This window comes from Amborella trichopoda, chromosome 11, assembly GCF_054954075.1.
Source record: "Amborella trichopoda isolate Santa Cruz 75 chromosome 11, AtrichopodaSantaCruz75HAP2 v2.0, whole genome shotgun sequence".
Lineage (NCBI taxonomy): Eukaryota > Viridiplantae > Streptophyta > Magnoliopsida > Amborellales > Amborellaceae > Amborella > Amborella trichopoda.
In genome coordinates, this window is record NC_142346.1 from 45,318,506 (window position 1) to 45,343,446 (window position 24,941).

A 24,941-nucleotide genomic window follows, 5' to 3' on the forward strand; every position below is an offset into this window, starting at 1 on the left:
CAGATCCCAAAAGAGAATTTGACTCTGAAAGTAAAATAAAATCATATAAAAATGAAGATACTCAGATGCTTAGACACATTCCCCTCCTTTGAGTGCTCACCCATGAGACCAAAAACATTCTTGGGTAGCAAACCAGAGAAGCCTATTTGTTATCTTGGAAAAACCAATAAAATTGAGAAAATACCAATAAAAGAAAATAAATACTCAAAAAATCAAGGGATTGTGGACCCTCATCTGCTGTGCCAAACTCCTTTGCTTTATTGTTCAGTAGGAGACTACTGGGCCTTCACTTGGTTATATACACCATTTTTCTTTGTGGGATCTGGCTTTTTGGTAGAAAGAGAGAGCTTCTCAGTGAGGTGGACAATGGATTCATTCTGATTCCCCATTTCGTTCCCTCGTACGCTCCTTTTGGGTTGTGTTTCTCTCAACTGCTGCAAACAGAAAATCATGTCAACTTGATAAATAAAAACACAACTTAAGTTTGTTTTATAATATGTATATATATATATATATATATATATATATATATTACTGAAAGAACAATGGTACACTTCTTTTATCTGTATGGTACAATATGGGCATATTGAAACATTACAGCAACAATAGTAGTAGTAGCCAAAATAAGAGAAACTATATGGAATATGGCATACAGTGCTCCAAAGGGGCACGCATCATCCAATCCCAACAACAGATGGTTGAGTTAAATGTACTATTGGCAAAGTGGGCCCACTACGAGTAATCCCTGTTGTAGATCATCAAAAATGGCTGGTGGTGCGCCATTGGAGTACCACACGCCATTGGATGAAGATGATGATCATGACCATGATGACGGCCAAGATTACGATCGTGACCATAATGATGCAAATAACAACGATGATGATGATGGCGATCGTGATGATGATTGCAAAGATGACAATACATTGCCAAGGAACTTACATGAAAAGATGGGTTTGCCAGCCTACTCTTCCTTTCGTACATGGTCTTTTGGCGAGATTCATAGAACGAAAAATCATCCAATATTGATGTCACAGCACTGTAGTATTTAAAAATTTTCAGCATTTCAATACCCTGAGAAAAAGTTACCTGCAAATAAGAGATACCAGATACTGAGATACCCAACATAAAAAGTTGATGTTAAAAACCCACTATAATTCACCAGAGGATTGGTAGCGTCCACAGCATGTGGACGCTCAAAAGGTGCACAAGCACCTTTTAATGGTTTAGATTGACCTATCCTCATCCAAGGGCTAAAAATAAATTTTGTTTTCTATTTTAAATTTAAAGATGATATTGATCTGAAATTCGGGTTCTAGCCTCATTCTTATTAAGTAGAATTAAATAAAAACTATTTGCAACAAAAAATATTGATCGAAATAAATTAAGAGGTATTTTGGTCATTTCTTTGTTCAACATATTTTTTAATCATTTTATTAGTTATATTCATAAAAATAAACCTACACCCTGAAATTCAGATAGATATTTTATTTACGTAAAAAATACAAAATCAACTATTGGCCATTCGAAATGGCCTTGTGAAATCTCAACCATTGGAAGGGTACTTGTGCACCCTTCCACCCGGCCACATCATGTGGACAGGATACCTTTTCCTTCACCAATCCTTTTCATTGGAAAATGAGCATTTAATCAGTTCCTGTGAAATAAGATTCAAACATAAAAAAGAAACTCTGTACGAACAATCACAAGTTATTTCATAATAATTTACAAATAAAGCGATTGTTATAAAGAATAATTCAAAAAGAACAAATTATAGCATAAAAAGAGAATAAAGGCATGATGTAAGGAACCATTCACAACAAAAATAAGTTAGACCAGAAATAGATATAACTACTAGTTGTAGAAATAGTAACAAGTAAATAAAGGAGACAATAATTTACCTCTTGGGTATCCCTACTATACGTAACAGCCTTGTTCTCATTATCTTTCAGTATAATATGCGTTAAGAGATGGTTTGGGACATCTTTAACGATATGCCATTTCACTGGGAAAAAACCATTCCACACATCTCCTTGCCAGAAATCTAGTGTCTTCTTAAAATCCACTTTGCAGGTCATCTCTGCCAAACCAACAAACTGTCCACTGCCATTTACCTGGCAAAAATAAATTCAAATTTTCTCCTATAATTTAGAAACAAGGCGATTAATAAAGTGATATTTGCTTATTAAAGTTTTCCATGGTTCCTGCATTTAGGTGAGGGATCATTTAAGTTATGGGTGCAGTTGGCATACGGGTGCATCCATAGCTATAGAGGTAAGGTGCACGTTCAAATTTTATCATGGTATATAATTTTGATGTAAAATGTTCTTAGGATTATATCAAAATCTATTTTTATATCTAATTATAAAATTTTAAATTTAAAAAATGGTTAAAATCAAGTAGATCAATAAACATGTGATAATATGAAAATGGACAGTGTAGATAATATGTTGTAAAATGCACTATTTCTGAGACTTAAAATCTTTTTATTTTTCATGGTCATACATCTTGATGTCGAGATGATCAATCAAAGGTTTTTCAACATTAAAACTACCTTTTACGATGGATTTTTGAGGTGCATCCGTAGTTCTACATTATAAGGTTGCATCCTTATATAAACTTTTTCCTTAAGTTATTACTGTGTCTTCTTCATAGTATCAGGCAATGTTCTACAACTCGACTGAGTCAACTCGAGAGTTGCCTGAGTAATTCAGGCTTAACAAGTTGCCTTGCCCGAGTCCCCCTAGACTCAGGGGACATAATTAATATATGTTTTATACTAATATAATTAGAGTCACTTTATAATTAATTCAAACTATGATTAAATCAAATTATAAATGACTTGTCTTTCTATTTTTTTTCTATATTTTTCAATTTTCTATAGAAATGATCTTTAAACAGTTTTCTTTTTCTTTTTTAACTTTTTGAAGACTCTCTCTCATCTGTTATATACATTTTCTATTGTTTATCATTTTCTTTTCTTTTTTCCCCTGATTTTTAACATATTTTTATAGGATTTTTCCTTTCCTGTTAACTTTTTTTTTGTGCCATTTTCAAGCTCAGTGCTAACTCAGGCGAGTTGACTTGAACTAACCAGAGTAACTCAGCCAGGTCAGTGGCAGAGTTATGCAGCCGAGCGAAGTTCTAAAACATTGGTCTCATGTTAGACTAAAGTAAACTTTCTCCAATACATATAAAAGGAATAAAGAGAAGAAGCATTTCACATCAGAATGAAGCTTACCGAGAAGAAGAGGAAGACAGGGCACCTGCTGCCATTGTCATTCAATTTTGCCTGTGCACCATGGAATGCCTCATCAAGCTTCTTATTCCCAAAGTCAGTGCTTGCCCAGACGTTATACTTCAAGCTCTTATGAACGTCATCCTCACTGAAGGATTTTATAACATAGAAAAGAGCAGCTTCATAATTAGTAGGAAAATCCAATAAATTGTATAGATCTCGTTTAATTAATGGGTTCTCAAGGACTGGAGACTCCTTTGGTCGATTGGAACGAAGGCCCCGTTTTAGTTCATCCAAAGCTCCAATTCGATTGAACCTCTCATTTCTTGTCCAACCCCCCTGATTAGGCCTAAAATATATGGGGCCCTCTTGAGGGATAAAGTTTCCTTTCCCCTGTGGCAAGTGTGAAGAGAAATTTCCAGCAGCTCGTATGAATTTCTTCTTAAAACTTGAGGAATTAAAATCATTTCCACAAGATGGCACCTGGAGACCAAGTAAAGAATTCAATGTGAATAGTCTTCTATTCTCAATAAACAATGTTGCATTAGAATTCAGAGGATCTGGCTATGAAAATAATTGCAGACTAGAATAACTGCCAACGATTTTAGATTGAATCATGACAAACGATTTTGCAAGTGACAGATTGGTTGCTGTTCTCCGTCTTTGGAAACTTTGGTTGGATAATGTCAACGGTCAATTAAGAGCAATGGGAATGAGAATCCCTATGTAAGATGTTTAATTATCTCTTTATTAACAATAATTAGTCTTTATCTCTAGTTAATCTCAGATGTCTAAGGATGAACCACCAGATTTTGGCTCAAGGAAAAATGGTCAAAACCATAGTAAATCCCCATAGAATGGAAAATGAAAAGGCTGGACTCATTTGCGAGTTTCTTATCCAATTTCCAAAATCTATAGGGAAAATATACAGCATTATATAGTCAATATAGAAACCATGGGACCCAGGCACCTGGCTTACTGTGTTGACAACTGCATCCCAGGTCCAAAATTCATTGTTGACATATCCAAAAGGAATGAAAAGCAAAAGCAGAAGTCCATTGGGTTTCTACAGTGATGGAGAAAGTAGGAATCTTCAATGATGTCATGCCATGGAGTGTCGGGCCTTACTCTCTCTCCATCACCATCCACCATTTCAATGGATGATGATTCCATAGTTTATTGGATTACACAATGTTCCACAAATTACAGATACATTTGACTCGCATCCAATAGAACAAATACATATAACAATAAGTGAACCACAGGAATAAGTTAATTCCTTTTATTCTCAGAAAAATGACATACTTTCTTTTACAAAAGAAAGTGTTCCTTTCAGTATTGAATAATGGAAAATGTTCCTTTTAGAATGACTAGGTACGATAATGTTCACGATAAAAACCACCATATCAGAAAATCAACAACAGATATACACTGCTTTCACCAAAAACTATAAGGTACAAAAAGGGGGGCAATAACTGGTAGTACTAAACTAGCATCCAAGCTTATAACAGACCATGCAAGAAGCAAATTGGTCGCATATAAATACCACTAAATCACCAATACTTCACTGCCTCCATGACAATCAAGGGTGTTTCTAGTGATTATCCCTTGATAAAGCTATAATATTAAATGGACAAATAATTCCCCTAAACAAATTCAAGAGATTCAAAACACACGATGTGGAAACAGGACCAGCCATGGCATTAGGTTTATTAGAGATCATAGAATGTGCAGGAGAAATAGAATTAGTAATAGGAGTATTTTGTCTTGGACCAGGTACTCCTTTCCGACCATCTTTCACAAAAGGTGTTGAATCCCAAGAGCAAGGTTGCTCTGCTCCATAAAGGTCTGGTTTATGAATATAACCAGGTGATGCAAAGGGCTGTGTGTCTAATTGATTTGCAGGTTGTGAATACATGTGATTTGAGTAGAATGGTTGATGATCAACATACTGTCCATCCATGTAAGCATCATCGCTGGCCACATAGTAGCCAGACCCATCATCAACATGAAAACCCTAAATGAAACCACCATAAGTAAAACACATAATGTAGAGAAAAAGCATCTAAAAGAAAAACCAATTTACTATAGAGTGAGAGAGATCATAGGCCATGATGGTAGAGCATGACATATGACATTATACGAAGAAAACTGAAGAAGAATTATAACATCAAACGTTTAGGTAAAGGGAAACATCGAGCACTTGAACCTAATCTCCAATGAGAATCGTCCGGAGAACCTTAAATAATAGTATTAAAGAACAAAACAGAGAGACCCAGGGTTTTTTGCACCTTCTTTAAGAGAAAACAACTAAACATCATCATCATAACAAATGTATGAAACCAAGTAAACCATGCCAGTCAGATAAAATCACAATCTATTAAATCAAACTAAGAAGATGACAGTCAATAACTTACAGAATAAGGAGACTCTTGTCCATCTAAATAGTATCCTGCCAGGCTGCAATACCCATTAGGTCCATCATAACCTGTGAATGCAACCTGATCAAAACTTGAAATTCCAATGTCATTGAAAGGGGGGGGGGGGAGGAATACAACAGATTAAACCTTGTTCAAGAGGCAAATAATCACGTGAAAGGATCATATTACACACATCCATAAACATCCATAAATCCAATCCAGCTATAAAACCAGTTGTATCTTAGTACTCAATTATGCAATTGGTGCTTATTTCTGAGAACTCCCATGCTGTATGGCATTGCAGAACTTGGAAAACATAGAAACATCCCCATAAACACCTACAGCGAGAGAGAGAGAGAGAGAGAGAGAGAGAGAGAGATTGCAATGCCAATATATTCATAAATTTAGAGATGAACCTCGATAATCATATCCATAGCCATTGGTAGCAGGGTAATGCATGCCATTCTCTGCAAAACATTTGTCATCCACACCATTTTCCTTGATGCTACTTGTAGCGTCTCTTGCAGGATATGCATCAGAGGATCTACCATCCTTGAGAGAAGGGGGGGGAGAGACTAGGTCAGAAAGTCAGAAAGCCCACACTATGACAAGTAAACAAATAAATCCAACAAGGCAACAACAAATACTATTAAAACATAGAGTATACCACATTCTGTTCTGGTGATTTAACACAAGAAATCCCACTTGAGTCACGGTTCTTGATCTCTATATCTGAGAAAATGTCTATAAAGGAGAACATGCATACAACTTTTGACAATCAAATTTGAAGTGAATATAAATTTTTATACAATCAACTAGCACAACTTCACAAAATGAAATGACTAAGAGTTCAAATAATCAAATAACTAAATAGAGAATCAGCTACATCGACTTCAATTTGTATCTTGCAAAGATGATAGTTTCTTCTTCTATAAAAACTTTATATCATAGATCAACTCCATCTTTCCATCTTAAAGATGGAATTTTCAAGTATATTACATTTCTCATCCAAGGTTAAACATTTTACTTATGGGCAAGTTAATTAGGCATCTACAAGATGAGGTATCGTGGTGTATGTTTTTCGCTATTGACAGTTTTGATTGATGAGACTGGAAGTGAAGTCTGCAAAGTTAGAACTCTAGAGGGAAGCACTACAATCTAAAGATTTTAAAATATCGCACTACGACAAAATATATGGAATGCAAATTTAATAATATAGGAGTAGAAACAAGGAAGAATGATGGCCAAGAAATACCTAAGAAAGAGTATTTTTGATATCTTGGGTCAATAATCCAGAAAAATGGAAAAATTGAGAAAGATGCGGCACATAGAATTAGAGCTGGGTGGGCGAAATGGAGATGTGCAACTGGAATTTTATGTGAACGTCGTAATACTAATGAAGTTGAAGGGGAAGTTCTATAGGACAGCTGTAAGGCCACGTTTGCTTTATGGGAAAGAATGTCAGGCGGTCAAGAAACAACATACCCACAAGTTGAGTGTAGCAGAAATGAGAATGTTGAGATGCATGGCAAGACAAGATAGGATATAATGTAGAATGAATATATTCGAGGGAACTAGTGGCTCCAATAGGCAAAAAGACAAGGGAAAGTAGACATAGGCGGGCTGGCCATATGCAGCGCAAACCCAATACAACCCTAGTTAGGAAGTACGATTTGATTCAAGTCGAAGGTTCTAAAAGGGCATGGGAAACGCCCAAAAGGGCATGGATGGAAGTAGTAAGAAAACATATGGGGACTTATAGTCTTACTGAGGGTATGTCCCTTTATAGAGCAGAATGGCAAAACAAGGTTCAAGTAGCCGAACCCAAATAGGTGGGATAAGGCTCTAATGATGCTCATCATCACTTTCAATCACCATGCCAAGAAATATAGATGAGAATACATTCATTTATCAAAATACATTTACACATGCATGCATGCACACACACACACACTTGTTATTGTAGTTGCAATACGTTGAGCACTTGCCCATGTAATGACGTCTTGAGTATAGATATGCAAAGGCAATACACATGGTGAGAATTTTAACGAGGTCCACGAGAGCAACTGAAGGAAAGAGAACCATAGTTATGGTTCTCCTTCTACTTCTAGGGGTTGCACAAGCTCTCTTCTTGGCAAGAGAAAATATACTTTGCCCCTTTTTGTTTCAAGGAAGCCATCTTGTACACCTCACCAATTTCCTTTATTTTTTTTGTAGTTCAGCAGTGAGATCTGAACTTGGAGCGTAGTGTTGCAAATATCAAAACTACCCGACCAACATATCACCAAATTTGAAGCATGCATAATCACATTTTACAATAGAGACTGCAAGCCAACAAGGATTCCCCTCCTTGGAAATTCTTCAATTAAATGCCTTCAATCTCATCAATCAAACCTCATGTGTGTTCATTTATCCTTCCCAAATCAAATCCAATCATTTGACACCTTAACATCACCCAGAGGGCCTCAGTTACTTTCCCTAGGAACAGGCCTTTGAATTTGAAATCCCATTCAGATCAATATCACAATGATTTACATGCAGTTTTCTAGAAATCTGATTCAAGTTTTACTACACATATGTAGTTATCTCTATGCATGAGTATCTCAGTACATATATATGTATGGCACTATAGATTCCTACGTGCATGCATATGTATCATTAGAAGTGCAATTATACACGGTCACGTAGCACTAAATTAGAACCTTCTGGATGTGATTGGTTATATTCATCATCAGCATTTACTCCCTTTATTGTATCAAAGCCAAATAAACATTGAGAACAAAGACTAATAAAAATCAACAGAAATCAATAAAGGATACATTTCCTGGTCTGTCTTTCGCTGGCCATTATTTGAAACTGAAAATTCCAAACTGCTGTGATTTAAGTAACTTATCAACAAAATATAAATCAAATTAATTAGATAACATGACACAATTTTCCAGAAAATCCACCAAGAAAAAAAGGCAAAAAACGCACTAATTACCTGCTATACTTAAAAAGAAACTATCTTGAAAGAGAAGGGCTTTGCATCTTTAGGAATCTTGAAAATTCACAGAAATTTATTGCTCTCAAAAAGAGAAAGAACATTATTGTTTTAATGTATTGTTTTAGAGAGAGTAGGTGGGTGTTTAGTCCTACATTCACAAATTGAAAAGACAGAACCCAATTTATATAGAGAAACCCACTCTACCACTGTGTCAATGGAACAAAGGAGAGAGAAGGTCTACACAAAGCATGTGATGCACACGCGTCGGTGCAATAGCGCTTGAGGTGCACTTTGCACTAGCATCTGTGAATGAGGCGCCCTTAGCTCTTGCATGAGTGAACATTTAGCTTTAACCATAGCTAATGGGGCAGATCATGATTAGGATTCATCGTTGGCTGCAGTTATGGGCATGAGAGCTCGGTTATAGCCGGTGGTTCATGGTTGTAGAACACTGACGATTTGCCACAGTTTTAGGGAGATGTGACGTTCAGCTACGGATAAGCCGAGACGGTTTGAAAACAATCAGTGTAACTCTTGGCAACCCAAATTTGTGAACAGTTGTTACTTAGCAGAATTATGACTTTACAGAGAGAAGACATGATTGATCTACAAACAATCACATCCAGTAGTCATGATCCAATAATTGGAAAGGTTTCAAATCTTTCATTTAGAGGTTACAATTTTCATGAGAGTCTCTCTTTTCTCACATGATTTTCTCTCACTAAACAAAGGCCACTCTTTGATGTTACGGGGTTCTCGTTCTCCTTGTGAATTTGAACAAGCAAGATTTTGTTTTAAATCTTCTGTTGCATTAGCCGACCCCAAATAGTAGGGAAAATGCTTTGATGATGACGATGTTTCATTATACCTGGATGACAAATTTGCTTGAAACCCTTCACAGTTATTTCTGTTAGTCGGGGTAAATGTTATCCTGAGATAGCATCATACACGTGCCTCACAACTCGAAGATCACTCTATTTTTTTGTTCTCTAGTTTTTCAAACCAACTCAACACCATAAATTTTTATCTTTCCAGGTGGTGTAAAATGAAGAATTTTCTAGATTCCTAAAGATCAAGTACCAATAGCGACAAAGAATTTCACATACATTTAAAATGTCAAGAAAGAGTCAGAATTACTATCTATAAGATAGATAAAGAAAATGAGAAATCTCTCTCTCTCTCTCTCTCTCTCTCTCTCTCTCTCTCTCTCATTTTTCCAAAAAGGGCTCAACAGTGCCTAGGCCCTCTCTCATTTTTCTAAAAAAGGCTCCGCCCAGTGCCTAGGCGCCCAAAGGGCCTGGGCAGAATTTTTCCAAAAAGGGCTCAACAGTGCCTAGGCCCTCTCTCATTTTTCCAAAAAGGGCTCAACAGTGCCTAGGCCCTCTCTCATTTTTCTAAAAAAGGCTCCGCCCAGTGCCTAGGCGCCCAAAGGGCCTGGCCAGTCCTCTGGCACCTGCCCAGGCAACATAGGCGGGAGCCTTGCATGCAGTTTTGGGCAGGCACCCAAGGCCTAAGCCCACTGTTGTGGAAATAAGACCCACAAAATACAGTAAAATGGGCGTTTGGGGATATTCTAAGTGAAAAACTCAAGTCTAAACCCTAGAAACACCCCAAATCAATTGATTTTGCAAATTTCTTTGAATTGAAAAAAAAAAAAAAGTGAGGTTTGAAAAGTTTACCCTTTCTTATTGGAATTTTTTTGGCTGCTAGTGAGGCCATTAGAAAACTTTTAGGGTGAGTTCTAGCTCGATCAACATAAAAACACCGAAGATTAGAGATCAAGCAAAAATGTTAGTTTACAAATTACAATTTATATTTAAGATTCCTTTTTTGGATTTGAGATGTCTTCCTTGGGGTCTACTAGGAGTGGGGATCCAGGATGGCAGTATTGTGTTAACCTAGATAAAAATGACAAAAACAAAGTAAAGTGCAATTTTTGTGGACATGTTTCAAATGCCACAATGAATAGGTTCAAAAACATCTTGCTGGCCTTGGAGGGGATGTTGCCCCACGCAAAAATGTTCCTAAACCAGTAAAAAAAGAGACTATCGAGTACATATAAGCCAAAAAAATAAACAATTAACAAAGACGAAGGATATAGAAGAATTGAAAGCCGCAATATATATTTGTGTTGATGAGGATGAGGATGATAAAGGGGAAGAGGAGGTGCGCCACGTGCTCAATTTCGGATACTATAGATGACAAGTAAAATAGGCAGTTTCATAGACCATTGCATGCAAGTACTATTTGAACCCAAATTTTTTTGTATTTATTTGTTTTCTTTTGCCAACCTAGATATTGAGAGGAAAGATATAATTATGGATGGCTTTAATGAGGGCCTTGAGAGACTTGTGAGCCAGAAATCCAAGATAAGATATCTACTAAGAAACTCATTATGTATAAGTGTGCATTGAAGTCGTTCAAGAGAGAAATGGCAGTGAGACAAAGGACCAAATCAGATCCAAATAATATATATTTCATTTGAACATTTCCTTTCAAGTTTCTAATGACTACGTTGTATTTTAAATTTACTAAAATTATTTATGATAATGTTAAATTAATTGCACAGATGCATGGAAATAGTGCTCCAAACCTCCAAAAGATTGTTGTTTGGGTCTTGAGTTTAATAACTATCTCTTCTTGCTGTAAGGGAATTGTAGTTCGTTTGAGATGGTAGGTTTAGTTGAGTTTTTTCCATAGCAGAAGATCCAGCCATATAGTACCAATTTAATTATAATTTTATGGTTTCACTTTAGTTTTCTCTAAGTCCAAATTAAAAAATCTAGATGGGTCAAATAGTAGTACTCATACATTTTTTTCTTAGCGATGCATACAAAGAGAAGAAATAGACTTGAGCAAGGCAACTCAATAATTTGGTATTTGTTTGAGAGAACAAGAGGTTTAGGGAGTTCAATCACCATAAAAAAGATCTCATCACTTCACAAAGGGTGAGGGATATAGAAGAGGATGAGGCAGAATCAGAAGAATGTTAGGAAGATGAGCAATGTTGAAGAAGGTGATGTTTCTGATGTTAATGGATGGATATACAGGTAATGCAGAATCTGACTGATGATAAAGAATCGAATATCCACTCTCTTCTTTTGTATTTCATCTTATTTTTTATATTGCATTATCTTGCATTGGTTTTATACCTTTATTGGAGAATAGGAGTCCATGTGACTATGTCTATGTGTGTGTGTGCCGCTATGAAGTAAGAGTTGGAGAGTAATACACTATGGATTTAAGTTTTTCACTAAATTTTCAATGATTTGAAGTTTTGAACATGTTTCAACATTGATACGTATATGAACATTTTAGAATACATACGAATGCAAAACAGTACAAAATTAACACAAATAACTGCATATACGTGCGTTTTGAACAGCATATATATGCATATTTGTGAAACTTTTTCACCTCAAGGCACCTTAGGTTCTGGGCAACCTGCCTATGCATTGGATGCTGAGCGCCAGGCCAGCCACCTTGGGGCTGACTAGCATTTTTTGAAACATTTCTCTCTCTCTCTCTCTCTCTCTCTCTCTCTCTCTCTCTCTCTCTCTCTCTCTCTCTCATCTAAGAGTATGTATATGACAATTGTAAGAAATCATGAAAGAACAAGATACAGGCAAAATATGTCATTCTCAGCTCAATTCAAAGGTTCTAAGAAATTCAAGCCACTTCATAAAACAAAAAGGGAATCGTTTCAAAAAGATTTCGACTCTCTTGGTTTTCTAGCAGTGAAATCAGAATATCAGGACAGAGAAAGAAAAGCTCCAGGGAAAAATGCATGGCATCAAAAGTTAAATACAGAGAATTTTACCATCAAACAGTAGAATTATGCTTCCAAGTTGAAATAAGTTTTCTCAAGCAAAAAGAACTAGAAATCTTCTACTCTGATAGTAGCCCAAGGAGCTTTAAGGAGACAGAACTGCAAAATAGTTTGTTGAAAGTCAAGAAACCCTACAATGCAGTTTCTCTATCAAGAAAAGAATAACCAGAACTTCATAAAGGCCCTTCTGAAACAGCAAAAGCTCTAAAACTTTATCGCGGTGACAAAACACCAACAAAAAAAATGAAGAAGACCCTAGTGATACTATTATTCCCATTGTAAGCTACTCTAAAGAATTCAGGTTTTAATAGACACCAAAAACAAGTAGAGTTTCAGGCAAGCAAACCTCACATCAACAATTTTCCAGCAATTATAAGAATTTTCCAGTGAACAAAACAATTTTCAGGCCACTATAAAAGTTTTCTGGCAAACAGATATCCTTCATTAACCTTGTGCACAACAAAGATAAAAAAATCACCTTTTTTTATCAGAAAAAACTCTGACACACCAGAATTATCAAACTATCAAGTTTCAGATATACCTCACATCAACAATTTTCCAGCAATTACAAGAATTTTCCAGTGAAAAAACAATTTTCAGGCAATTACAAAAGTTTTCCGGCAAACAGATATCCTGCATTAAGTTTGTGCACAACAAAGGAAAAAAAATCACCTTTTTGTCAGAAAAAATCTGACACACGAGAATTTTCAAACAATCCCAATTCAGATGAATCGGCCAAAAAAATACCTTCAATTAAAGATTAACCAAAAAAAGAAATTGCATTCAGTTTCCTAACAAAAATAAACCCTTAAAGAGCAGTGTTTCCTCCAAAGCAATTGCATTCATCTGATTAAGTAATCTACAAATTCATGGACCTTAATTCCCACTATGAAAGAACAAATTTTAATTAAACTAATCTTTTTCCAGTTAAAAATACTCACCTTGCATTTGAAAAATAGAGAAGAAGAAAAAGAAAGCGCAATTTACATGGGTTCGGGGAAAGAGTCATTACCAGTAGAACGAGAGCAGTCTTGGAGACTGAAACTCAGGGTTTCTCAGGTAAAAAGCGGTCTCGTAAAACAAATATATAGGTATTTAAAGGGGCAGACGTAAAAAAACTGAGAAAAAAAAAAAGGGAATTTTTTTGAAAATTTTCATTTCTTTATCCGAATTTGAAACGTTTTTACAGCCAAGTGACCTATTTTAATTTAATTTATTAATATACGTTGGAATAAATTTAGGATTTTAATTTAATTTCCAAAAAATATCTCTACAGCTCTTATTTTGAGGATTCATTTATTGATAAACTCAAGATATCAAAAAATTCATTTATTAATAAACTCAACATATCAAAAGATATCTTCCAACTTCATGATTTCAAAAGATATCTTTTCAATCCCTCTCACTACTTAGACTTATTTCTCTACTACTTATTTCTCTACTTAAATAAAAATAAAAAAGACATATTCCCTCTAAATCCAATATTTTCTCTCTTTATCTATATATCTTTAATTTCTCTCTTTCTCTCTCTTCTAGGGTCTATCACTCTCTCTATAAGTTTTTTCAAACACTTCTCTCTCATCCCAACAATCTCTCACTTTTATGAAACTTTTTTTTTTCTCTCTAGAAGTTTGGGAGGATGGTTTTTAAAATAGACATGTCTTTTCAGATTTAGTAGCCTAAAAAAAAATTTAAATTAATTAAAAGGGTTTGAAGAAATAAATCTACAAATTTTTATGCCCTCAAGATATCTTTTAAAACTTTAGATCTATTGTAAAATGAAACCTAAAAATTGAAAAATAGAGATATTTTCCTTTTAATTTATTAATATATGCTAGATTAAATTTAGTTTCCTTACCCATTACTTATAAATAATATAAAATAGGGATTCAACTAAAAATAGACTAATATATTATATAAAAAAAATCATATAAGCACTCACCTCAAAATTTTCACTAGAAGAGGTTGTTTTGATGCCCAAATATCCTCAAATTGATCATCTCCACATCAAAATGTATGAACATGAGAAAGAAAAATGGATTAGAAGCTTTAGAAGAAAAATGGATTAGAAGCTTTAAAAATAGTGCATCTTGTAATGTATTTTTGGACCGTCAATTATCAAAATTTTCAAGTTTTCATATATCTTCTCGATCTACACTATTTTTTAAACTTTAAATTTTATAATTAGACATGAAAACATATTTTAAGGCTATAACAAAAGTTTTCTAGTATTGAACCACATTTCTAGACACCTTTTGAAGGGACGCTCTACTTTGATTGTTTAGAGCCTCAGCTCTATACAAACAAACTGCACCCATTTTATATTTAACATTCAAGTCTAAATTTGGAAAGCACGGAGCCTAATATAAATATAAATAATTATATTGAAATTCCTATAATGGTAATCAGATTTTTCTGTAAATTTCTTAAAATAAATCATAAATATAAATAATTATGTTTAAATTCCTATAATATTAATCGGATTTTTCTGAAAAATACCCAAATAAAACATAAATACAAATAATTATTTTTAAAGGGAAATCTGCTATTGTATTCTCGCGGCATGGATATGTTCTGCTGCCACAAGACTATTTTTTCTTCTTTTTTCTTTTTTCTTTTTTTTTGTGTGGTTTTATGAAAGGGCCCTCCTTAACAATCATGCGGTGCAACTCCAAATCCTACCAGTAAATAAAGTTTTAGCATTAGAAAACTTTTTGTTGTCTTGAAAATATGTCTTTACTCTTAATTATGAAATTTAAAACTTGAAAAAAAGGGAAGATTAAAAAGAAATGAAAAGTTTATGGGTAATGATCCTATGAGATCCTTTCACACCCATGTGTGTAAGACCTTAAAAGATCACTATTAAATTTAGGACCGATCTTTAGAAAAGTCAAGTCCCACACCCATGCGATAACTTTTTTAGAGACCTGTGTCAAATTTAATGGTGATCATTTGAGGTCCTACACACATGGGTGTGGGAGGGTCTCATAGGATCATTACTCAAAGTTTATATAAGGTTGCAACCTTAAAATATAGAATTACATATGCACCTCAAATCTATCAGAAAGGTTGTTTTAATGTTGAAAAACCGTCTATTTGATCATCTCGACGTCAAGATGTATGAATATAAGAAAAAAAGTTTTTGATCGCATAAATAATGCATCTTGCAACAAATTATCTAGGCCGTCCATTTTCAAGATTTTAATATGTTTATAGATCTCCTTGATTTTAACTATTTTTGGAGTTTGAAATTTTTTAATTAGATATGAAAAAAGATTTTTAAATAATCATAATAATTTTTTACAACAAAATTACATGTTATGATAACATTTGGAGGTGTGCCTTAATTGGATTGTTTAAGGTTGTAACCTTATAGAAACGGCACCCTAAAAAGAATTATAAATACTTAAAGGGAAAAGTTTATATAGAGCCGAGGGTCTGAACAATCAAATTAGAGCCTACCTCAAAAATTTCACTAGAAGAGATTGTTTTGATCCCAAAATATCCTCAAATTGATTATCTCGACATCAAGATGCATGAACATGAGAAAAAATGGATTTTAAGTTTTAGAAATAGTGTAGTTTATAATGTATTTTTGGACCATCAATTTTCAAGATTTTAAAGTTTTTATAGATCTGTCGATCTACACTATTTTTAAGCCTTAAATTTTATAAATAAAGATAAAAATATATTTTAAGGTTATCACAAAGATTTTTAATATTGAAACTACATTTCTCAACACTATTTGAAGGTAGGCTCTAATTTGATTCTTTAGAGGCTAGGCTCTATACAAACCGCACCCAGACTTGAAATATTGAAAATAGACATTCCAAATAATTATAACCCATGTATTAATCTTAAGGACTTAAAATTATTATCTTTCGTATCCATGTATCTCGAAGTCTAAATGACGAATTGGAGGGTTTTCAAAAACAGCGATTTATGATGGGTTTTTGAGGTGGGACCTATCTAAAGTATAACGTTAACAAACTATACAATTTTTTTCCATTTGTGTTTTGGCCAAAGATTTTTTAAATCAAGTATAGTGATAATTTTAGGAAGTAAAATTTTAGTTTTTAGCTCTTGAAATCAATTTTATCAGATTTTTAGTCGCTCATGAGAAATTAGAGAAGTCTTTAGCAACATGCCTAAAGTTAAATTCAATATATAGGTAAAAAAAAATTTAGAATACCATTGATATATCCAATTTTTCATTGAAAAATACCCATCTTTCTTGATGTTTTAGCTGATTTTATTATCATTAGATAGATAATGTTAAAAAAGATAAAAATGATTTTGAGTTTCTAAAGGCTAAGATCTTAAAATTCACTAAATGAATGGTCTAGATTCATTGTTGAATGAGACTCATTTTGACCATGTCTAAGGTTCAAATTGAATTTTTTTTTATTTTTATAATGATTATTGAGATGAAGAGAGTGCGTGTGTAAAATTTTGAATCATACAGATACCATAAACATGATTTTCTAAAAATGTGGTTGCATCATAGTATGATACAACCGTTGCATGAAATCACTACCCTAAGATAAATTAAGATGGTTTAATGGGGTTCTAGAGACCGGCGAAATGGGTTTTTCTTGAGACAAAATTTGGGCTTTTGGTTGGGAAGGGTTCTCAAGTCAGGTTCCTATGGTTTCAAGGGCATTTAGTTTAATGGAATTCCTTCAGTTGGAAAAGGGTGTCTACATGTATTTGTAAGGAATACCTGAAATGTGCCTGTTTTCCCAATTTCATGAAAGGGAAACAGTAACCCTTTTTGGTTTTTTTATGGTTGTGAGCTCAATTTTTGTCATCTTCTTCTTCCATTCTTCACTTTCACATTTTGATTGGTCCAATGATTTAAAAATCGCCGAGTTGAACCGGACTCGCTCGGTTCGACTCGGGAATCGGCACAGGCCGTGCCGGTTCCAGCACAAAATCTAGAACCGACCGGGTTCCAGAACAGAACAATCGGTTCCCTCCCGGTTCTAGCCGATTCCCTCTCGGTTCTAGCCTTCACACGTGTGTACGCGTCATGCATGCCACACACACCACTCACACACGTGTGTATGTGTGACACGGCCGTACACACTCCCACACGTGCCACACGCACATTTGTGCATCACGCGTGCCACACGCACCACTTCCACATGTGTGTATGCGTCCCACATGCGACACACACCAATCCCACATGTGCCACACATGCAACACACACCAATCCCACATGTGACACATGTACAACACACACCACTCCCACATATGACACACGTGAGACATACACCACTCCACATGTGACACACGTGGGACACACACCACTCCCACATGTGACACACGTGGGACATGTGAGCTCAATTTTTGTGAGCTCAATTTTTGTCATCTTCTTCTTCCATTATTCACTTTCACATTTTGATTCGTTCAATGATTTAAAAATCACCGAGTCGAACCGGACTCGCCCGATTCGACTCGGGAATCAGCACAGGCTGTGCAATTCCAGCACAAAATTCGAGAACCGCTCGGGTTCCAGAGTAGAACCGCCGGTTCCCTCCCTATTCTAGCTGCGGTTACCTTTCGGTTCTAGCCTTCATACGTGTGTACGCGTCACGTGTGCCACACACACCACTCACACACGTGTGTACACACACCAATCCCACATGTGTCTCCCACATGTGCCACACGTGCAACACACACCAATCCCACATGTGACACAAGTGCAACATACACTACTCCCACATGTGACACACGTGGGGCACACACCACTCCCACATGTGACACACGTGGGACACACACGACTCCCACATGTGACACACGTGGGACACACACCACTCCCACATGTGACACACGTGGGACATGTGAGCTCAATTTTTGTCATCTTCTTCTTCCATTCTTCACTGACATGTGAGCTCAATTTTTGTCATCTTCTTCTTCCATTCTTCACTTTTACATTTTGATTCGTCCAATGATTTAAAAATCGCCGCCCGGTTGGACTCAGGAATCGGCACAGGCCGTGCCGATTCCAGCACAAAACCGAGAACCGCTCTGGTTCTAGAGCAGAATACACTCCCACACGTGACACACGTGCAACATACGCCACTTCCACATGTGACACACGTGGGACACACAGCGCTCCCACATGTGACACACGTGGGACATTTGAGCTCAATTTTTGTCATCTTCTTCTTCCATTCTTCACTGACATGTGAGCTCAATTTTTGTCATCTTCTTCTTCGCTCAATTTTTGTCATCTTCTTCTTCCATTCTTCACTTTTACATTTTGATTCGTCCAATGATTTAAAAATCGCCGCCCGGTTCGACTCGGGAATGGGCACAGGCTGTGCCGATTCCAGCACAAAACCCAAAACCGCCCGGGTTCCAGAGCAGAACCGTGTGCATCACGCGTGCCACACGCACCACTCCCACACGTGTGTACACGTCACACACCAGTCCCACATGTGCCACATGTGCAACACACACCAATCCCACATGTGTCTCCCACATGGTCTCCCACATGTGACACACGTGGGACACACACCGCTCCCATATGTGTCTCCCGCATGTGACACACACTAATCCCACATGTGTCTCCCACATGTGACACACGTGGGACACACACCACTCTCACATGTGTCTCCCACATGTGACACACGTGGGACACACACCACTCCCATATGTGTCTCCCACATGTGACACACGTGGGACACACAACACTCCCACATGTGTCTCCCACATGTGACACAAGTGGGACACAAGTGGGACATACACCACTCCCATATGTGTCTCCCACACGTGACCACGTGGGACACACACCACTCCCACATGTGTCTCCCACATGTGACCAAGTGGGACACATGTGGGACACACACCACTCCTACATGTGACACACGTGGGACACACACCACTCCCACATGTGTCTCCCACATGTGACACAAGTGGGACACACACCACTCCCATATGTGTCTCCCACATGTGACCACGTGGGACACACACCACTCCCACATGTGTCTCCCACATGTGACCAAGTGGGACACATATGGGACACACACCACTCCCATATGTGTCTCCCACATGTGACACATACCAATCCCACATACATGGGACACACATGGGACACACACCACTCACACGTGGGACACACTTGGGACATACTTGTGACACACTTGTGTCCCACGTGGGAGACACTTGTGACACACTTATGTCCCATGTGGGACACACTTGTGACACACTTGTGCCCACGTGGGACACACCACTCCCACATGTGTCTCCCACATGGGACACAAGTGGGACACACCACTCCCACATGTGCCTCCCACATGGGACACAAGTGGGACATACCACTCCCACATGGGACACAAGTGGGACACACCACTCTCACATGGGACACAAGTGGGACACACCACTCCCACATGTGTCTCCCACATGGGACACAAGTGGGACACGCCATTCCCACATGTGTCTCCCACATGGGGGACACACCACTCCCACATGTGTCTCACACCACTCCCACATGTGTCTCCCACATGCGACACAAGTGGAACACACACCACTCCCACATGTGTCTCCCGCATGGGACACAAGTGGGACACACCACTCCCACGTGTATCTCCCACATGGGACACAAATGGGACACACCACTCCCACATGTGTCTCCCACATGGGACACAAGTGGGACACACCACTCCCACATGTGTCTCCCACATGGGACACAAGTGGGACACACCACTCCCACATGGAGGACACACCACTCCCACATGTGTCTCACACCACTCCCACATGTGTCTCCTACATGGGACACAAGTGGGACACACCACTCCCATATGTGTCTCCCACATGGGACACAAGTGGGACACACCACTCCCACATGTGTCTCCCACATGGGCGACACACCACTCCCACATGTGTCGCACACCACTCCCACATGTGTCTCCCACATGGGACACAAGTGGGACACACCACTCCCACATGTGTCTCCCACATGGGATACAAATGGGACACACCACTCCCAAATGTGTCTCCCACATGGGGGACACACCACTCCCACATGTGTCTCCCACATGGGAAACAAGTGGGACACACCATTCTCACATGTGTCTCCCACATGGGAGACAAGTAGGACACACCATTCCCACATGTGTCTCCCACATAGGACACAAGTGGGACACACCACTCCCACATGTGTCTCCCACATGGGACACAAGTGGAACACACACCACTCCCACATGTGTCTCCCACATGGGACACAAGTGGGACACTCACCATTCCCACATGTGTCTCCCACATGGGACACAAGTCGGACACACACCACTCCCACATGGGATACAAGTGGGACACACCACTCCCACATGTGTCTCCCACATGGGACACAAGTGGGACACGCCATTCCCACATGTGTCTCCCACATGGGGGACACACCACTCCCACATGTGTCTCACACCACTCCCACATGTGTCTCCCACATGGGACACAAGTGGAACACACACCACTCCCACATGTGTCTCCCGCATGGGACACAAGTGGGACACACCACTCCCACGTGTATCTCCCACATGGGACACAAATGGGACACACCACTCCCACATGTGTCTCCCACATGGGACACAAGTGGGACACACCACTCCCACATGTGTCTCCCACATGGGACACAAGTGGGACACACCACTCCCACATGGAGGACACACCACTCCCACATGTGTCTCACACCACTCCCACATGTGTCTCCCACATGGGACACAAGTGGGACACACCACTCCCATATGTGTCTCCCACATGGGACACAAGTGGGACACACCACTCCCACATGTGTCTCCCACATGGGCGACACACCACTCCCACATGTGTCGCACACCACTCCCACATGTGTCTCCCACATGGGACACAAGTGGGACACACCACTCCCACATGTGTCTCCCACATGGGATACAAATGGGACACACCACTCCCAAATGTGTCTCCCACATGGGGGACACACCACTCCCACATGTGTCTCCCACATGGGACACAAGTGGGACACACCATTCTCACATGTGTCTCCCACATGGGACACAAGTAGGACACACCATTCCCACATGTGTCTCCCACATAGGACACAAGTGGGACACACCACTCCCACATGTGTCTCCCACATGGGACACAAGTGGAACACACACCACTCCCACATGTGTCTCCCACATGGGACACAAGTGGGACACACCATTCTCACATGTGTCTCCCACATGGGACACAAGTAGGACACACCATTCCCACATGTGTCTCCCACATAGGACACAAGTGGGACACACCACTCCCACATGTGTCTCCCACATGGGACACAAGTGGAACACACACCACTCCCACATGTGTCTCCCACATGGGACACAAGTGGGACACTCACCATTCCCACATGTGTCTCCCACATGGGACACAAGTCGGACACACACCACTCCCACATGGGATACAAGTGGGACACATACCACTCCCACACGTGTCTCCCACATGGGACACACGTGGGACGCACACCACTCCCACATACACATGGGATGCACACCACTCCCACATACACGTGGGACGCACACCACTCCCACATGTGCCACGTGTGCGACACGCACATGCACGTGTGCATGTGCACTGATGCCCTAGTGTTTTTACACTTGCATTAATCTTCCAATTACATAGTTATTTATATAGCATATTTGAATACTCATCATTCAATGTGGGATAATTCCCAAACATCATTAAATGAAAACATAATATAAATATATGCTATTAATAGGTAATTTTAAACACATATGTTAAGGAGGCATGATAGTTATCATTTATGAAATTTATTTTGACATCTCAAGTTCGAATCCCCTCTTGGGCCATATAATAGTTATCCCTTCTTGAGTTAATTTTTGTTTCCCCTTGGGCATATAATAAATTAAAGTTTTTTTTCTAAAATTTGTACACATTTTATTAATATTTACATTGATAACCAAATCTTTTATTTTATTTATTAATTTTTACATTATAAATCATGTAATGTACTATTTTTCTTAAGTTGTCAATAATACATTTTAAATTAGATAATATTATAAAATATTTTTAATCTGTTATTATTTATCTAATAAAATAATTATAAAATATAAACTAATAATTGTAATTTTAGTATATAATATTATAATTAGTTAGGTTGTAATAATTTTGGATTATAGTTAGTTAGGTTGTAATAATTTGGGTTTTTTTAACGGATTAGGTTTTTTCGCCAAAACGAGATTTTAATGCCCATTCTTTCATTGATTTAGTCTATTCTTTATTATAGTCCATGTATAATTATATATTTTATCCATGATAATGCTATAATTTTTTTTTTATGTGATGCAAATTTAATATTTAAGTTTATACAAGGAAAAAACATCTCAATATTCACAAATTGATGAAAAAACTGAAAGTTAATAATATAGTACCATCATTTCTTATTGGATTCCTAAAAAACAACATTTATGATGAATTTTAATAATTTTTTCGGATTTTTTTGAAGCTTTAATCCGATCGATTCAGCTGATTTCCGATCAAGATCGCCGCTTCGCCGATTCGGATCGATTTTTGAGGTGCCTGATCCGGGTCACCGATCCGCTTTTTAAATCATTGGATCCGTCAAATTGAATTATTCAATGTAGGGGGATTTCAGGATTCTTTTATCCTTCTGTACAAACTAGGAGGGTTTTCTTTCTTTTTGCAACTTGAAGTCCTCAGTTGCCACTTCTTGAATTTAGGGTTCTTCACTCTTTAATTTTCAATTCCTTTTCACTCTACAACTATCTATTATATTGAACTATTTTTTTTCCAGTTTTTATTTACATTTTTTTATTTTCTTATTCATATTTTAAATTATTTCAGCATTATAATTTTTAAAAAGAAAAACATAATCTTCTTCCGAGCTAGTCGAACCTTTCCTTGAAGCCCCCCAATCAAATCTTACGACATTGTTTAAATTTCAAAGCTTGTTAATTTCAAGATTCCGAAGTTTTTATAATTCCAAGTTCAATCAAACAAGATACACTACGATCCCCACATTCCAAACAAGGAGATTTTCCATTTTCAAGACTCCAAAAGCTCCAGGTTCCAAGATGTATGAATTCTGGTTCTTGGGGGATTTTCACATTTTGGTTATCAAACACTCCCATGAGCCAATATTGATATTGCCCCCAAGGATAACTTAATTTTTGAAATAAGAATTATTTGAAACATGGTCTCAAATTATTCTTAAAAAAAAATAGCCCCAAATTATTTATAAATAAACTTTTATTAGATGTCCTCGGAAATACATTGAGACATTGATGCAGTTTTTAAAGGCATTGTATACCACATAACGAACATGTTGACTACCAACAGAAAAATAATGGTAGAAGTAGAGGAATTGTCCAATAAAAAGTAGGGAAAGGTTTCCATACTTCCCCTGCAATATAGAAGATTTATGCTCCAGCCGTCCAATTTTGATCAAGAGAGTCACTCACCGTTTGATCTTTTATTCGACGTCTCAAAGTATTTTATTTGTATTTATTTTTATATAAATTTTATGAATATAAAATTTGGTATGTGCTATCTTTTTATTGGGGCGCACATATAAAAAATAAATTTTCAATAAAATATAATGACCAAAATACCCCTTGAAACTTGTAAGGGTATTTTGCTTATTTTATTTTATTGAAAGTATTTTTTTTATATATTTCAATAGTACGAGTTTAATAGAGGATTGGACGTCCAAAATTTGGTGTCAAAAAAGTTTTTAGAAAAAAATTAAAAATAAAATAGTGTAGAGACTTGACATTGTGATTGGGGCAATCTTAACCCTCTATTCAATATCGACGGTTAGATAAGGGGAAGTATATAAGTTTTATGCTCTAGGGGAAGCATAGAAAGCTTGCCCTAAAAAGTATACTTGAGTTAGAAGTGTAGGTTTCCAACTACCGGCCATTGGATTCGATTCATAATTTCTAAGATTTTAACTTAAGTTTTCAAGACCGGACCGGACTAGTTGTCCGACCAATCAAACCGTCAAGATGTGCTTTAGTCGACCTAGTCTAGAGTAAGAACTGGATTTTATAAAAAAAGGATTAAAGTCAATGTTCAACCGATTTTGGTTGATCCGACTGGCCGGTTTCGACTATTTTGACCGGCAAACAAAGTTGGCGGCTTGTTTTCGAATACACTGAACAAGTTTAAACCATTATTCGTATTTTTCCTGATTTGTTTTTGTAAATTCGATCAGACAGTTGGACTGTCACTCAGATTGCTTTTGACTAGGCCTTTCACTAGTACAATAATCAATCCAATCCTGACAACACTTAACTGTTCGATACACTTATTAGAACTGTTCGATACACTTATTAGAACTGTTCGATACACTTATTAGAACTGTTCGATTATATGAAAGCAATGGTTTAAAAACCGGATCGGTGACCCGGATCAGGCTTTCCAAAAACCGATCCGGATCGACGAATCGGCGATCCGGATCAAAATCGG

At 37.5% G+C, this 24,941-nt stretch overlaps 1 protein-coding gene across 18 annotated transcripts; it reads right to left on the bottom strand.

The window, feature by feature from the left end:
* Positions 1 to 17: 17 nt before the first annotated feature.
* Positions 18 to 13,657, bottom strand: ECT11 (evolutionarily conserved C-terminal region 11). 18 transcript variants are annotated; one of them, XM_088850924.1, is made up of 10 exons: positions 13,483 to 13,649; positions 12,462 to 12,569; positions 8,475 to 8,511; positions 6,323 to 6,387; positions 6,072 to 6,207; positions 5,653 to 5,723; positions 3,239 to 3,718; positions 1,899 to 2,111; positions 940 to 1,086; positions 18 to 431 (listed from the first exon to the last, which is right to left on the bottom strand). In XM_088850924.1, exons 2-10 carry the CDS (start codon positions 12,462 to 12,464, stop codon positions 276 to 278), a joined length of 1,308 nt encoding a protein of 435 aa, XP_088707050.1. In that variant the 5' UTR covers positions 12,465 to 12,569; positions 13,483 to 13,649; the 3' UTR covers positions 18 to 275. The 18 variants fall into 18 exon arrangements, with proteins under 18 accessions (XP_088707050.1, XP_088707049.1, XP_088707060.1 ...); XM_088850923.1 differs by having other exon boundaries at positions 18 to 434; XM_088850934.1 differs by having other exon boundaries at positions 8,475 to 8,525; positions 13,483 to 13,589.
* Positions 13,658 to 24,941: the final 11,284 nt, after the last annotated feature.

Bases quoted from the DNA above. Each gene is read 5' to 3' on its own strand.
- ECT11 (XM_088850923.1), bottom strand. The intron at 3,719-5,652 runs GTAAGTTATTGA...CTTGGTCTCCAG, and splicing joins GACAAGAGTCTCCTTATTCT to GTGCCATCTTGTGGAAATGA. The intron at 435-939 runs GTAAGTTCCTTG...TTCTGTTTGCAG, and splicing joins TGGCAAACCCATCTTTTCAT to CAGTTGAGAGAAACACAACC.